Genomic DNA, 16,431 nt, shown 5'->3' on the forward strand with positions numbered 1-16,431 from the left:
TATTTGAATATTTGAAAGCAGTTGTAACTGTGTGTGTGTGTGTGTGTGTGTGTGTGTGTGTGTGTGTGTGCCGAGTTTTATTCAATTAGCCTACTGAACAGAAACAGGCTTTCTTTTCCTCTGTCTTCTCCTGAGCTTTGACTGCAAATAAAATGCTGCTGACAGAGCCAGGGTAAACTCAATTGGAAACTCAAGTGGTAGAATGAGTCTCTGGAAGTCCATTAAAAAACGGTCTTATAAAGGCAAATGAGGAACTACGTTTGGACTGACTGCTGGTTATTGAACTCATTGGCTTTACTTAAATGCAAAAAGCAGCGTGCTGTTAGATGTTTGTCCCGACTGGTACCTACTGGGTGGCTACCAGTCTCAGAGTGAAGGCTTCCACTGAAATCTCGGGCCAGCCAAACCAGGGCAGGCCCTTCCTCTGAGAGCAGCGATTGACATGCAGCAGCTGAACTGGCTCCGACAGCTGCCGTGGTCTCAACAGGTGTTGTACGTTCGACTCGGGGATAGAAGATTGCAAGGATGTGGAAGAGCTTGAAATAATGAGCCATAAACAAAGGCTCTGCTACCGGAAGTCCATAACTATGTAATACCATGTAGTGCCTATACATGCAGAATGGATACAAAACCCATCCTCTCTGTGGGGCATACTGATTTAGGCTTGGCACCAAAACGAGCCCAGACCATTCGAGAGCATGGTATTATTGTCATTACCGTTGGACTAGCTCTATGGCCAGTTTGTAGATTTGTCATGATATTTCGCATGAGTATTTACATTTTAAGGTCCTCATAAGTATTCAGATGCCGACAGAGGTGCACATTGATTGAGTTGGGGCTACAGCTCTACAGTTGATTACCTTGAAGGGACGTGACAGATATCAGTGTGCAGAAAACAACAAACAGTTCTCTTGAAATTGTTTTCTTAGGACTATAAATTTGTCTCATTTATTATTCAGTGCACAAAGAGGTGTCAATTGAAGGGTTTAATGTAACCAGGTAGTTACTGGTATATAAAAAAAGCCATGAAGTACTAGAAAAAAAATATTTGGACTGAATTTTCCCCCAAATTTGCATTCCTTTAATCGTTTTCTTTCGGTGACTGGGAGAAGCCATTCAGGATTGGCAGTGTTATTTATCTCTGTTACTCCCTCACCTCAGGGGAGATCTGTTTATTAATGTGCCACTTCCCTTGATAAATTACTAAATAGAAAGCAAAGCCTTGTACTCGTTTCTTCCCCTGGTTCCCCCATGATTTATGTCAGCAATGAGTGCTCAGCCATTGGCCCCCATTAATTTGCCGGTGGAAGCAGGCGTGTCGTCCGGTGGCAGGGAAGGTGTTTATTGGCGGGCTGTCTGCTGGTCTGCTCAGGACGTGCACATTTTGTTTCCAGCGCAGAAGCCCGGCCTGTGACCATTCAAGCACACAGCGAGTAATATGCATTTTATTAGTGCCGGCTTTAATTTAGATCTTCTGGGCCAATGAGAGCCAAGAAACAGATGTTGAAAAAATTTGGATTGATAAGTCATTTGGCCATTTCATTTCGTTACCCTTGTCGGAGGAGAGACACACATGCACACAGGAGCAGATTAAATCTGCAGGGCCTGTGTGTGTCTTTGTTAAAAATGTGGCATAAATGCTTTAATGTCTTTATTTATGTTTATTATTGTTGTTGTTGTTGTTGTTATTGTTATTAAAGGGATAGATCAGTATGCGTTATTTAAAATGTATGTTTACTTTTAAATTATTAATTGTAATGATTTCATTAACTAGTCCAATTTCAAATGGAAAAATGGAGGGGTGCCAATTTCCTTGTGTGAATTTTTTAAGTTTTTGTATGTGTGTGTGTATACACAGTATATATACACACACATTCACGCAAACATGCACTCCTGCAGACATAATATTTCACCTAAACAAGTACCAAATCTTGTCTTTTGTCAGAACCCATATATCATTATTTAGGAGCGGATGTTACATCTCCACCAGCCCCTCTTCCTGAGTGAGAGCCTGGTTGAAACCTCTGCCGCTTGTCTCTGCGAATGAGGACGAATGGCCGGCGCGTAGACACTTCTTCACACCGAGCTCCATTAAAATATCGGCACAGGAAGCAAATCATCAGCACGAGTCCCTCTCACTCGCGGCCCTGTGGCCTGGTCGCCCGCCAGGGAGGAGAGGGAAAAGAAACACACGGCTGTAGAGAAATGTTTATTTTCCCTGGTAAATCTAACTAATACCATGACTGCAAATTTTATTAGAAGGGGCTTATGCTGGATCCAGTCCGAGCCCTCAGCGACAGACCTCTGCCAGCTGCATGTGTAATGTGTCAGGCAACAGGGCTCCTCTCTTTAAACCCCTATTCTTGCACAAATGTCCAATAGCGCCTGGACGGCAGACATTTTCTCTGGCACCAGCTATTGTCTTGGGACCCCAGAAGTTTTCCCACAGGCTCCACTGTGCAGATTATTTAGCGATTTTTTTTTCACATTCTTTTAAGCTTCTTAATGAAAGACAAGGTAGCCTTATTTTAGTCTGATTTGAGGGGTGGAAAAAAAAAAGCTGTGAAAAGGCTTATGTAAATGTTGCGGTGTCTGGACAACACTGTATCATAGCCCCTGCTTTTTCTTCAGGGAAGTTGAATGAGCATCCTCTCCTGGCTGTGGAATGAGCTTCGACCCAGTAAAAGTCAGATTATTTATTACTTATTTGTTTATTTAATTCAAATCTATATTCCTGGAACTGCTCCTGGCATTTGCTTATGTATAAATGACTGACAGGACCTTCAATTGATTTCAAGGAGCAGCAAAAGACACTGGATCTATTGATATCAAGAAACATGTATTATTCTAGTTTTAGGAACAGTTCGAGATTCTTTCCTCCTTGCAATGCCATGTCTGTTTGGCAGAATTAGTTTTATACCGTGAGTGATGAGGATTCATTTACACCGAAGGATGAACAAAATGGCTTCAGCCTGCTCTAGAACATTTCAGTACACCATGGTTGACTCGTGCAGGTCCGTTTCTGTTATTTTTCTAAAATGGATAAAAACTTGTTTATCTACAGTAAGCTAAACTAATTATTTGTGTCAACCACTTCTAAAGAGTGCCACAGTTTTAAGCCATGGGCATCATTTTGTTTTGTTTATTCTTCCTGGTTAATTATGTACTTCATGGGGAGAATTTAAAAATTAGCCTGGAGCTAGCTCAAGGCAAGTCAAGATTTTAAAAAGTGAAATAAAATCAAAACACAAGAACGTCTACTTCTTCAGGAGATTATTTACTGTCGTTCTACTGAAAGACAACTGGAAATCACACAAATATAAAAGAATGGTGTTTAAATAACTGTTAATTGAAGACTATGTTCTTAAGTACTTATACAAACCTACTGAAACCTGTGTATTATGTGATTTCTGCTCATGCCATGAATCTAGCACCTCATCAGTCACAAGTTTGTTTGGACTCAAATGCAAGCTAAAATGTTTGTAACCATTTACAAATTAGTTTGTTTTGTATCACACATGCATTCAATCACATGCTGTATCAGATATTTAAAAAATATTAATTTATACGTTTAGTTATATAAAATGCATACATTTAGTCAGGAGACCCATGTGAGCAAGAGAAGAAATACTAGTGTTGGGTCGGTTTATTTATTAGGGTGTAAATTGTTTTTATACGTACATATACATATATTAATACTTCTTGATGCACATATATCATATACCATACTAAATAAAGCCTTTCATTCATTTCTCCTCTAAAGCAATTAGCCGTGGAGCTCGTTCAATAACTTTTCTGTGTTTCAAATCGTTTACAGAACATTCAAGTACCATTGCTGAAACATCCAGGTGCCAAACAACATCAAACCAACCAAGAAAAAAACAAAATAACAACCCCAAAGAAAAAGGCAGTGTGTTTAGTGTCTGTGGGTGTTTAAGTAAACCGTACAGGGGCTACTTAAGCAAACAAGTGTGGGAGAGCTGAATGTGTTTTTCCAACCAAGTCATGACATTATACATTAGTAAGAGTCCAGTGGTGCATTTCTGAGGAGCTTCACATCACCCATGATGGATGGGAACTCGATTTCTGAATGTCTGATTAAAAGTTAGAAGTAAATTGGACATTATGCGGAGGGCTTGGCTGTTTTCAGGAGGCATCGTGCAGTTTCTATTGAAATGCCACAGCAGTTGTGTACATTAAAATATGATACATTAACAGGATATTGGCTCAATGCAAATACGGTTCCAGTTGAAACAACACAAACAAATTATGACCGTGAAAAATGTTTCGCAGAGTGAGTTTTTTTTATTCATATTTTAAGTTATATGTCTGTAACCTTATATATGCAAAATGCTCCCTCATTAAAACAATGTCAATATTATTCAGGTTGAAACAAACTGAATGTGACCACAGTTTTCCGCCAAATCCCGTCGCACCGTCCGAGTCTTGTCTCTGAACCTGACTGAGTTGCTAACATTGTGTAATATTTATTTTTGGCTGGTTTATATGAATGTTATATCAAAACAAACTTTGTGACATGTGTCTCGTTTTAGCAGTAACACATATTTTAACATGTCAGAGGATGTTGAGGATTAGAGCCGTCTTTTATAGCAAAAACAAAAATAAACACAGATCAAACCCTACGTTTACAAGTGTTCTCCTAAAGGCACAGCCACCGCAGAAATGCCAATTCTGTGTGACGTGCTGCAGTCTTGTTTATAGTAAATCCTATGGAGCAATGCTTCCTGGCAAAGGCAGCAAAAACATCCAGATAAAGCTCAAGATATTTTGAAAAGGTACAAAAACAAACAGCATTTTAAGTTTCCTAAACATCTCATTAACACTGATCTGAGTTTATTTTATTTCCATTCAGCTTAGACACATCTAAGATCTAACACACTTCCTTTATGAAACAAAACAAACCGTTGTAACATGCTTCAGCATAATGCGAAAGATTACAACAGGAAGTGGAGCTGCACAACACCACAATCATGAATATGTTAACAAAAATATATATTTGAAAAGGCAAAAACTTTGAATAATGCCACAAAATGAGCTTTAAAACTCCGAACTGTAGTTTAAGAGAGGAAATCAGAGACATTTTATATTCCATTCATCTGCAACTCCAGCGTGCATTTCTGTGGCACACTCACTCACTTTGAGAGCTGCAAGAAGGCACTGTGACTTACCGTCCACCGGGTTAATGTAGTCAGGGAGGTGGGCAGCAGCCGTGGCCCCGGTCTGCATGAGGAGATCCCCATAGGGGTTGCGATGGCTGGCCATCAGGTGGTAGTACTCTGCAGGGTTGGCTCCAGGAGGCGGAGGGGGTAAGCTAAAAAGCCCACGCTCCTTCAAGTGTTCATGCGTAACTGCAGGAGAAAAAGCAAAACGCAACAAAACAAATAAATGACGGGGAAAGCTGACAAGTTTAAACGTCTGCAGTTGCAAAGCTACTGATTTGACGTCAGTTCACAGATGGGATTTCTTATGGACTCGAAGTGACGCTAGCCAGGGTGTGTTACTCCGGACAAAGGAGAGCCCGAGCTGGGGCCTCCACATTCCTCGATTTCCTCCGATTTATAAACAAAGTCCCCTGATCGTTTTTTTTTCCCCCCACTGTGAAAACAGAGCCCACAGTAGGAGGGACCCAGAGCCCCACAGTAATAATGATGTAACGGTGTGAACATCTGCACCCAGTAAACTGGTTTTAAAAGTGTCAGAAGCAATAAGAATTTGATATGAATTTGTTTTACACGGCCCAGTGTTTAAGAGCAGTCACTCTTGCGCACAAACTTTTCCCCGTCCGCGTGTGCTTCTGTGAAACATTTAGTAAACGTCCCTTCAGTTTAAGGCATGGAGCTAAAGCCAGTGTTGGGCATCTGTGAAATGCATCTTTCCCACCTCCATCACCTTTCACCACATAAGTGATCCTTCAAAAACAATTACATGTTGGAGTTGTAAAAGAGAACAGGCATGTGTTTGTACTAGCATCAACCAGATTTCTTCCACTGTATCGTATAACAGCTTAAACTGAGTCACTTTCTATCGGTCCAAATGAGTAACAGATAACCCCCAAACTAGATCCAGTGAAATGCATCTTTAAAAATCAACGCATTGCAGTAAGTGACTTTGACATAAGCTTGTAGTATACTTGTCTTACTCTATGGATATTTGTGATGTACATTTAACACATCTTGCACTATGTCACTTTTTAGTAATATGATAAAGAAATTCAGTGCCATACACATTCATGGTTGGGTTTGCCAAAGCTTTTAAAAACCATTTGAATAACTTACTCATACAGTGATTGCAATGGCAAGTCAGGGGCACGAAATGTACTGAAAGCAACCAGAAGCTCCTAATACTAAAACAATTTCAATTATATTTGATAGATATCCTTTCCCTTGCATACAGCATGTGTAAACAATACTGAAATACTGACTGCGTGAATTTCAAAGTATCCTTTCATTAATTTGGAGAAGATTTACCAGGCGTTATCTTTAACTAAATCCGAGTTACAAAAACTGTTTGTAGTTTATACCTATTTGCATTTACTCAAGCTCAAACAAACTCATTTTTTCTCTCCTCTGCCACTTTATCACTGGTGAGATCTAGTCTGCATTGCTTATTTAACTTTAAAAGCCCAGACACATTGCTGTTGACAGACGGTGCGAGATTATTTATTTCCCATTTTGGCGCTTCGTCTCAACCTGTTTTTGAAATATAGCTTTGATTTAGGAGATTCCAGAACATCTAAGTAAATCTGAGAATGATTCGCCTGTTTTACACAATTCATTGTCATGTGTTCCAAAGGAGAATCATAACAAAGACTATTCAAACATGCAGTATCTGTTCTTGCAAAATATGCTTTTCAAACACATTGTATACACATTATGTATACAGTATGTATAGTTCCCTGCCATTTTTAAATGAGGAGCCTAGACATTGAGGTCAAATGCAAGTGCCAATACCAGGCACAAAAGGAAACTATAAGCACAAAAGTGTCTTGTCACATTGCAAGGCCCAAGGCAGACACTCACACAGAGGGCTGACATTTATACCAGGGGAAAATATTGAGCCTGCTCATTTCAATAGGACGGGCTCTGTTTATACACTGAATGCTGTCGAGATCATTATTGCCTGATGAAATTTCAGACACCTTTTGTGATCGTAGAAAAGACCGAATCTCAACAAGGCCATTGACCATGACAACGACTCGCAGCGCTTCAGTTTCCATAATTCACTTTCAACACCTGGCTGTTTCGAGACTCGGGACTCTGAAGAGGTTCTGCTGTAGGCAAAGGCACCTTCTTCAACATGCTTTATTTCGGTTACAAGGACTTCTGTGACCCGTTATTAATCACACCAGTTTTGAGCTCTGCTTGCACTTAAGCGTCGGAGACTGAAGCCAGCTGTGTGCCAAAAGGTACTCACCCTCTGCGGGACTCAGGCCCCGGTTGGCGGCGATCATGGACAGGGTGGGGCTGCTGTGCATGGAGCGCAGGTAGTGCTCCATGTGGGGGTTGACGTAGGGGTGCGGGGGGTTAAAGGGCGACTCCCCCGTGCCTGCCGGATGGGGCGACAGACGGATCAGGGAAATGTCGGAGATGACCGGACTACCGGCTAATCCAGGAGGGCTGAGAGAGAGAGAGAGAGAGAACAGGAAAATTAACTATGCATCAATTTATGTACATCTTTCTGTATAGATTAAAGATTAATGCAGAATAGATCAAATATTTTGCCATTATACTTGAACTAGTTACACATTGACAGCAGGCTCCTTCTGAGGGGTGTAATATTGAGACATTATGACATGTAACCCTCACTGTGCCATACAGAGAGAACAGCCCGTATACCGTTGCATGTGCCCCGTTCTAACTTCCCCCAGATTTCACATTTCGCATTTAAGCAAAGCAAACATGGTGAGAATGCAGACAGTGTCATATAACTGTGGGAGACCTCAGGTCTGGTCAGGTCTGTTTGCCTGCTTTTGGCATGTTTTCAAGGCATGCGTATCCCTTCAAAGGAGAAATGTTTAGGAGAGCCATGAATCACACAAGTACAGTCAGTCATCGTAGATGCTGGTTTTATCAGGGCTGGAGAACAGTATCGGCTATGACTAAAGCTATCCTCCCCGGTCCGGGCTCTGCTTTCTCAGATCATTATCTCTGCACATCCTCTCGGTAAACCAGCATCTCCCATTGCCGCACCGTGCCGTGATGACTACTTTCACAGCAATGTAGGCACACTGGGACTTAACAGACGTGCCATACTTATTTATGGATCAGATCTCTGTAATTTTATATTCGGTAACAAAACAGATCACGTATGCTAAGTGTCTCTTGCTCAAAGTGTAAGAAATGTATACCCAGAAGACAGGACTTGCCACCTTACCAGCTTTCTGTTTTGTCAGGGAGATACTGTAACAGGATCTCATAAATTTCACATTCTGTATTTTTGGGATAAAATGTTTCGTCTTTTGGTAGGTAACTGGCCTGCCTTTCCTGCAGTTCACACACGCAGAAGGCAAATACCTTCTGAAAGCATGTGACACACTCAATTGCTTTTAGCCCTGCAGTACGCACTCAGAACACCCTGCCAATAGCCTTTGAAGATGTGTGCTGTGTATCTAATGTCACATCTAATACAGAGCTGAGAGGAGCTTCCCAGCACAAGCATGACAAGCCGGTGGGAATGCTCCGGAGAAAGATATACAGCTTCAAGGAGATCAGAGGTTTACATTCTTCCAACTAAGATGAGAGAGCTCAGGATCTGAACTCTAACAGGCGTGTTTAAAAAGCACTACAGCACAGCTACAGGAACCCCGAGTGAACAGAGCCCTGCATTCTTGTGCAAGTTTGACCGGATAACACAAAAGACAGCCAGGCCACTGCAGTCAAAGTCTTGGTGTCTTGCAGTTTAAAATATACATATGAAAAGAGGAAATGTCTATTGTGATAAAGACAAAAACATTCTTGCTGGGAAAGAAACTTTACAGTATCAACAATCAGATATTTGGTTTCTAAAACATTATCAATAAAAAGTTCAGTAAAAAAAAATCCCTATTCTACAGTGTCATATTTATATTTATATATTCATACCATAGTTTTTTCTCCTGCTCTGTGGGATTTGTACTACCTGGAGTTGCAGATGAAAATTGTCTCCCACACTGTACAAAGAAACCCAGCAGGAAACCTTAGGCTAATTAGTGATTCATCTTTCCCAGTGACTTCCAACACAAGGAACTTAAACCATTAGCCATGGCTGCTAAGATGCAAGAGAGTGCAGACATCACAAAGAAACCACTTCACGCTGCTGTTCATTCCTTGCTTTTCTCTACATTAATCTGCATTTATATTTTAATTGTTTACGTCTCATATTTTAATCATGGACTTGAGAGATTTACATGACGTTATTCAATGATGCCTAGCCGATTACGAACCCCGGGTTTCAAAAGCTGGTTTGATCCAGAAGAGCCCGATCAACCTGAATTTCTCATTTATCTAAAAAGCTGTCCAGAGGCCAGTCAGTCCTTGACCCAAACGCTGCTAAGTTTCCAGTAAACTGCTGCAGACTACCAGCCTTGTTAGAGGGCCAATTTTCTGCCATCAGACCTGGAAATGGATGGCCATAAAGAAATCTCTGTTTATCGCTGAGAAGAAACAGACTGCCCATACACGGCACCCAGCGCTTTCTCCTCGATAAAGAAAGAGGGTTGTATACGCGATTGTGTCTATCACGAATATCTCCATGATTTTGCAAAGGCAACATAATGCTCTTATCTGTCTGAATTATTTATTGCTAAAATTGTTAGTGCAGTAGGGTTTCCCCCTCCCCCTCCAGCGATGTCCTCTTTCATGTCTGACAGCCTTCCGCATGCAGCAGCCACTGCGAACCGCTCACAGTGGCTGAGCGAGAGGCCTGAATGAAACGAGGTAGACGTCTGTGCACAGGGCTGTACCCATCGCGCTTTCCGGCGTGAACACCTCCGCTCTTCCTTTTATTCCTTTGTTGTATTATTCTTTTCGGTTTTTGCACAGGCAAGTCGGCCGTAGCACCGCTGAGTCTATTACAAAATGTTTGGCACAGTATCTGAGGTCAAGGTGTATAAAAAGTGTGTTAAAACAGTAACAGTTAAGCAGATGGATGCATCTCTTGCGTCCTTTCTTTCCCTCTTGTCTGCTTTCCCTTAATAACGCCACGGGTCCTTGTGGGATAACAGTGGGAATTCATTTCTGAATATAACATGTTTTTACTGCAACTCTTATGGCACAAAGAGACACATAGTGAATTGCAATGTAAAGTGAAGTTATAATGATATGGTTACATACAATGAACACTATTGCACAAAACAGGTGGTGGTACATCCATAGCATTGAAAAAGGAGGGAATTATGCATGTATGTGCTAAATTTGCTCTATGTGAAGCCACTTTTCTTGATGATATAAGGAGCTGAATGTGATTTAAATCTCACATGAGCTCTTCAATGTTCACAGATAAAAAACTAGTTTTGACGCAGACTGCAGCATAGTTATAATACAAATGTGTGCATGAATAAAATCTGCCCAGAAGCAAAACTTTAAATAATGTAATTGTCAATGTTCAAAGATCTGTCAGTGCAGTGAGTTACAGTATTAGCTAACATTATGAATGCTATACATTACAGCCAGAATAAAATTCCTCCTGTTCAGCCCAGAGTGAATATGAAATCGTTCAGCCTTACCTCTGCTGTCGTGTTGGGAAAGGGCCTCTTCTCGTTTTAGCATGCTAGTAACTCAATATGATTATTATCTGTGTGCTGTAGGCACCCATTCAGTAAAAGTAGCAGGAGCTTTGTGTATCATCTAATTATAATCACGGCGCTGTTAGTTTTCTCAGACTTTCAGAACTGGCAAGCCAGACCAGTCTCTGCGATTGGACATGACGGTGTGCTGTCAGAAATGTGAGGCTGGCAGACTAAGTAGTAGATTTGGCAACATTAAAATCCTTTTTTTGGCATTGTCATGTTTTAAAAATACCTCTTGGCTATTTTTAACTGAGACAAAAGTTGTATTGTTATTCAGGAAAGTACTATTTTTCTAACCACACTCAAATTTCACTACTGACAGAGCAATTGTTCATAATTTTAAAATCATATAACTGATGTATATACATTTCCCATAAGTGAACTGAATGTATAATAACACATTCTGGCAAATAAATGTATTTAAAATCCCCCCAACTCTTAAAATGCTTCATCAACAAATGTCTTAATACATAATAAAGTATTTTCACTTTAAGCTCAAATGGTCTTCATGGTGTACGTCTTAGTGTTTCTGAATGACTCGGTGAACTGTTGTGCCGAGGAAAACACAGTTCATTTGTAAACGACATGTTGTGCAAATGAAGCATACAATAACAGAGAGACATTACCTAACTTCAATTTGTTTCTCTCCTGTAATGGTAAGTTATTTTTTAGTCAGGTCTGGATATATTTCAACATGACAAATTTATACCAATAGCTGTAGTGTTCTGAAAATCATCATGTTCTACTTCAGGGGATATCATCATATCCCCTTACAACATGAAATAATGTCTGCCCTGTTTGTCTTGTTGTGTGGGTACTGGTGAGTGTGTATTTCTGACTGTGCTGTGTGTAACCGTCAAAGCACAACGATGTTTAAAATAATAAAAAAAAAGCAACAGCATTACCTGGAAAACATCCCTAAAATTAAATTATGCTCATATGTGCTTAAGCATATAACTTATGTTCCTCAATAAAGTGCCCTAGGGGAACAGTGACTTGGTCGTGGTCTGCCAAGACAACAATTAGTGTGCGACTGTATATCTGTATGTATAAAACATTGTGTAGCTTTCATATTTCTGTTCATTTTAGAAAAACACAAGTTAAGAAAAGTGGAGTAATATTTATTACTGTATGTGCTGCGATGTGAAGCACAAATAGGATTCTGTTTGACAGATACTGTTATTAAGGCCTAGTGGATCCACCCCCCTTGACAAGACATTACTTGAACTGTTCTATTAAACATCATACTAGTCACAGAGGAAGACATGCCGCATTTGGTTTTGAGCAGAGGAACTTGGAAAGATGTCTCTTAATCAGTACCTGTCATTACAATGACTTCAATCATATCACCATGGGTGGTGCGAGCCCAAAAAGAAAAAAAACAACTGCAACATGACTCGAACAGGCTTCTCTTTATTGTGAAAGTAGGAAAAAAAATAAAACTTGCACCATTAATGTCAAATCCGTGAGCTTTCCCTATTATGTCATTGTTGTCTACCACAAATGTAACTGATCACACAAAGGCTCTATTTATCAGTGTGTTCAACACCTGCACAATAATCACAGAGCTTGCATCTGGGACTAGCGCTGTAACAGTAAGAAAGCACAATGAAATGTTAATAGCATGATGGCTTGAGAATATAATTCAATACCCAGGTGACTTTGCGGTACAATTTATCCACCAATTTGTATGGCACAGAAATGTGCTCAATCCCCGTCTCATATAATATAGACATTTTCAGTTTTATCATCGTTGTCTGGACTCAATGTAAAACTGATGATAAACCTGTAAGGGCTGTCAAGGATGAATAAAGGAACTTTCTCTTCCCTATAATAATGGATAGTTTAATGTCCATTTTTGCCCAGAGTGGACCTTCTGACTAATATAATAAAATGTACAAATAAAAGCTGCTAAATTAAACCCTCTGTGAGCTAATTTACTGGCCCCCTCCTCTTGGGAATCCAGGTTCTTTCATTAACAGTGCATTGGCAAGAGTGAAGCAATTGTCTAACAAGGTTTACAAACTAGACACCTGCACTTGGGGGCTCTCGCACGGCCCTGTGTCTGATAAGACCGAAGCGTGCAGCAGATGGATGCAACGTGGTGAACACAGGGGTGCAGTAAATGTTTTTAAACCCTGGTTTCCACCAGCTCTTACACCTGTTCTGTGTGGCACTGCCAGGAATCTGGTTTCAATGATCCTTTGTTCTGCGGCGGACTCCGCTGGGCTGAGGGTTTGCAGAACATTTCAGCTTCCTAGACGTTGCTTGCATCCCCAAGCCCCCCAGGGTTAAGCACAAGATCGCTTAAGTGGATTGCTGCTCAGGCTGCCAACAAGTTTGTATTTGCCTTTCTGGCATGCTCTTCCCACAGCAGTCACACGACAGTGGAAATGAATTATATTATGACACAGACTAGTCTGTAGCTCTGGGCCACTGCTGTGATTTAGATAAATCACGTCATATACAGTAAGGCTGAAGTAAGCTGCTCCCGCTGTAGGTTTTCGCTGGGTATTCAGATGTGGATGATTTGGGCATGAATTTATGAGACGACACCGTTGCACTCTGTTACAGAAAGACAGGCTTATTGACCCAGAAAAAACAAACACGCCGAATTTTCAAAACACACTGAAATCAGCCAGTTTTTTTTTTTTTTTTTTTTAACAAACTATCATTATTTTGTTCTGCAATATAGTATATGTGTAAACGGGTACTTTTATTAATATTGCGAATAACCAACTGCAATTGAAAATTATCACTAAATAAACTGGTTAATTCATATACAATATTTATACTTCTATACAAATTATCCCTTTTCCGTGAATAATTCAGCTGATGATGCCATAATCTGACAGTCTTGACAGAGCATCCAGCAAGGACCATTGCAGTATTCCCTCGGATAGCCCCAAGCTAGTACTTAAAAGAAAAGGGAATATGTTTATCAGTGCATTCACAACAAGGTGCCATTTGCTTCAACTTGTTATACAGCAAAAACAAACTATTAATATGACAAACCATATTAAAAATAATGTTTAATTTAAAAACTCTTAATTTGGTTCCTTTGCTGCCATCTTAAACAACTATGATTTTCAAAAATAGTGCAATCGCCACTGAAACACCACCAACATCTTGACAGACAGGGCCTTATGTTGCCGGTTGCATATTTTGTCCATCAAGTGAAACTGATGAAAGTTAGAAAAGCTCTATTTCATATTTCATATGTTTTATCACAGCTGAAATCCTGTAACTCTAAGGGAGGTTTCTGGATATTAATTACTTGCCTCAAAAACATGTCAGCGTGTGTCCATAGGGAAGCATTAATCTGCATGTAAACAAAAGTGCCGGGCCTCCGGAGAAAGCTCCTGCCCAGAGTTTATATAAAGACTGTCTTTTCTACACAATCTGTTTTCCATTAATCAAGTGATGTTTGGTATTCATGAAAACCTTTTCAACTTATTGTTAATTCTCCTGTGTGAAAAACAAAACAACAAAACTATAATTACTGATAAGTGCTTTTTTTAATTGTATAAACTACTACACTGCAGGAATACGGCTCCTCTTGTACCCGATGCGAATTGCTCTGTCCTCCTATGGCAGTGGTAGCAGCAGCACCTGGTTTTGCAAGTTTAAGCACAGCTAGGGCCAGAGGCAGATCCACTGACAGTCGAGAAGGAATCCTAATTCTAAAGATATCTTTTAAAACCTCATTACCTTTTCCATCCTAACTAATATTTGTGCCAAGCAAAATAAGTTCTTTCCTAGTTTAGAATGCCTTTCATCTGATGTGTTTTTAATGTTGCCATCGTGTTATAGTGTATCGATGCTGACAAAGAAACGGGGGCATGCTATTTCTTCTAACAGTAGTGAAGTTTATTAATATGGCTCCAACTGGACTGAACAAACAAAGACCAATTTTAAAGATTCGTAAAATGTATCTCTTTTTAGAAACAATACTTTCTTTCTTTAGTGGACCAGCGGAAGTAGCCCTAGTATTGAAATGTCCAGGCCAGATCTCAGCGAGTCTGCCATGAAGCCTGGGGGTTGCTTTGCGGACACAAGTACGGTACACTGTTCGGCCGTTTCTTTTGGGTCCTCGAAATCTGGGTGGAAACGAGTGTGATAATTTGAAATGTCCTCAGGGTTACCTTTGGTCTGATGGGATTTGTTGTGATGTTTAACTTTGTCTTTCATGAAGCTACAAAACTACTTTGTATACCTAAACATGTGGCTTGGTGGCATCCTATATCCTCTTAATTTGAACTTATTTGTATTTTTTATTGGCATTATTCTTTGTTATTTGAGTTCCGTAATGCAGAGCAATACTATTCACATTTCCGTATAATACATACTTTAACTACCAACTTACAATAACTTAAAGCACTATGTGAATTATTTAATAGCTGGGAAAGTTTTACAAAAAAATCTCATTCTCATAATGTCCTGATTTAGAGAGATTATTTTGGAACGACAGAACCTGTTTAGCAAGCAATTTGGTTTGGATACTATAGAAATGTACTGTTCGCACAGAAATGTGTGTGTGTGTGTATATATATATATATATATATATATATATATATATATATATATAATATTATCTTTATTTATTTATTTATTTAAATCTATATATTTGAATGTGAAAATGAATAGAATGCAGTACCTGCTGCTCTATTCTACCAAATTGGTATATATTTTTAAGCTTTCTGTAGATTTGCTTTAATATCTGTAAAGAAATTTTATAAAGAACCAAGCAGCATACAGAAAAAAGGCATTGGGACGTACTAACGCATCATACTGTTTTGGGGCAAGCTGGTTAACTGTATTAAAGGCTTTACAACCATGCCTTATGGTGTGAAATTAGCTTGCAGGTTTACTAGTTATGATTAGGGTACATTGTGGTTTTTGATTCTCCTTGAAGCCTGGATTTGGGCATGATATCAGGGTGGGATTATTATATGATAAGCATTGTCTTCAGATCTTGTCTTAGATCTGCGTCCCCTTGTCATCCCTGCAGTTATAAAAAAGCTGTCCTGTGAGCACACTCTGAGGCGTACAAGAAAGCATCCCACTGTTTCTTTTATGACAGCTATGACAAAATAACCCATGCCCTCATTATGTTATATGCAAACAATGATAAAGGGGAATGTATGGAGATGTCATGTTTAGCAATCAAGAAGCAAACCTTTGACATGAAGCTGGGAGCAGATAATAAAGCTCCCTGGCTCACAACAAATGACACCACACTTAATTTGCTGTGCAATGTTCATGTAATTAGATAAATTTGGCACAGGCAGAGAAAAAGACAGCTAGATCAAGGTCTTGATGAATTAGGGGTCCTCTGTCAAGATCAAATCACATTAATCAACAAGGCGAGGTACAGAGACAGAATTTTTTCCTACTTTCCAGCCTTTTTGATGAATAGCCCTGCTTCTGCCCAGCACCCAGTATGTATCACCATCAAATCTGTGAATTTAAATGTAACAGCACAATTTCCACAATTGTATTGATTTTTTTTTTTTCCCATTCTAGAGCTTAAAGTATCTGGGACAGGCCGGGATCTGTTCAACAGAATTGTAATAACCTGCTCCGTAGTTCCTGGAATTCTCTATTGTAAAGGTTGCAAAATATGCCAAATATTAATACAATCT

General features: G+C 39.7%; 1 protein-coding gene across 1 annotated transcript in view; it reads right to left on the reverse strand.

Moving 5' to 3' along the window:
• The window catches only part of gli2a (GLI family zinc finger 2a), a 91,538-nt gene that overhangs the window by 18,539 nt on the left and 56,568 nt on the right, over window positions 1-16,431 (reverse strand). Inside the window, exons 4-5 of the mRNA XM_066687612.1 lie at window positions 7,435-7,637; window positions 5,190-5,369 (exon numbers count right to left, since the gene is read on the reverse strand). Coding sequence (XP_066543709.1) covers window positions 5,190-5,369; window positions 7,435-7,637 — 383 coding nt within the window. The remainder of the gene's footprint in view (window positions 1-5,189; window positions 5,370-7,434; window positions 7,638-16,431) is intronic.

Source organism: Amia ocellicauda, chromosome 16 (assembly GCF_036373705.1).
Source record: "Amia ocellicauda isolate fAmiCal2 chromosome 16, fAmiCal2.hap1, whole genome shotgun sequence".
NCBI lineage: Eukaryota > Metazoa > Chordata > Actinopteri > Amiiformes > Amiidae > Amia > Amia ocellicauda.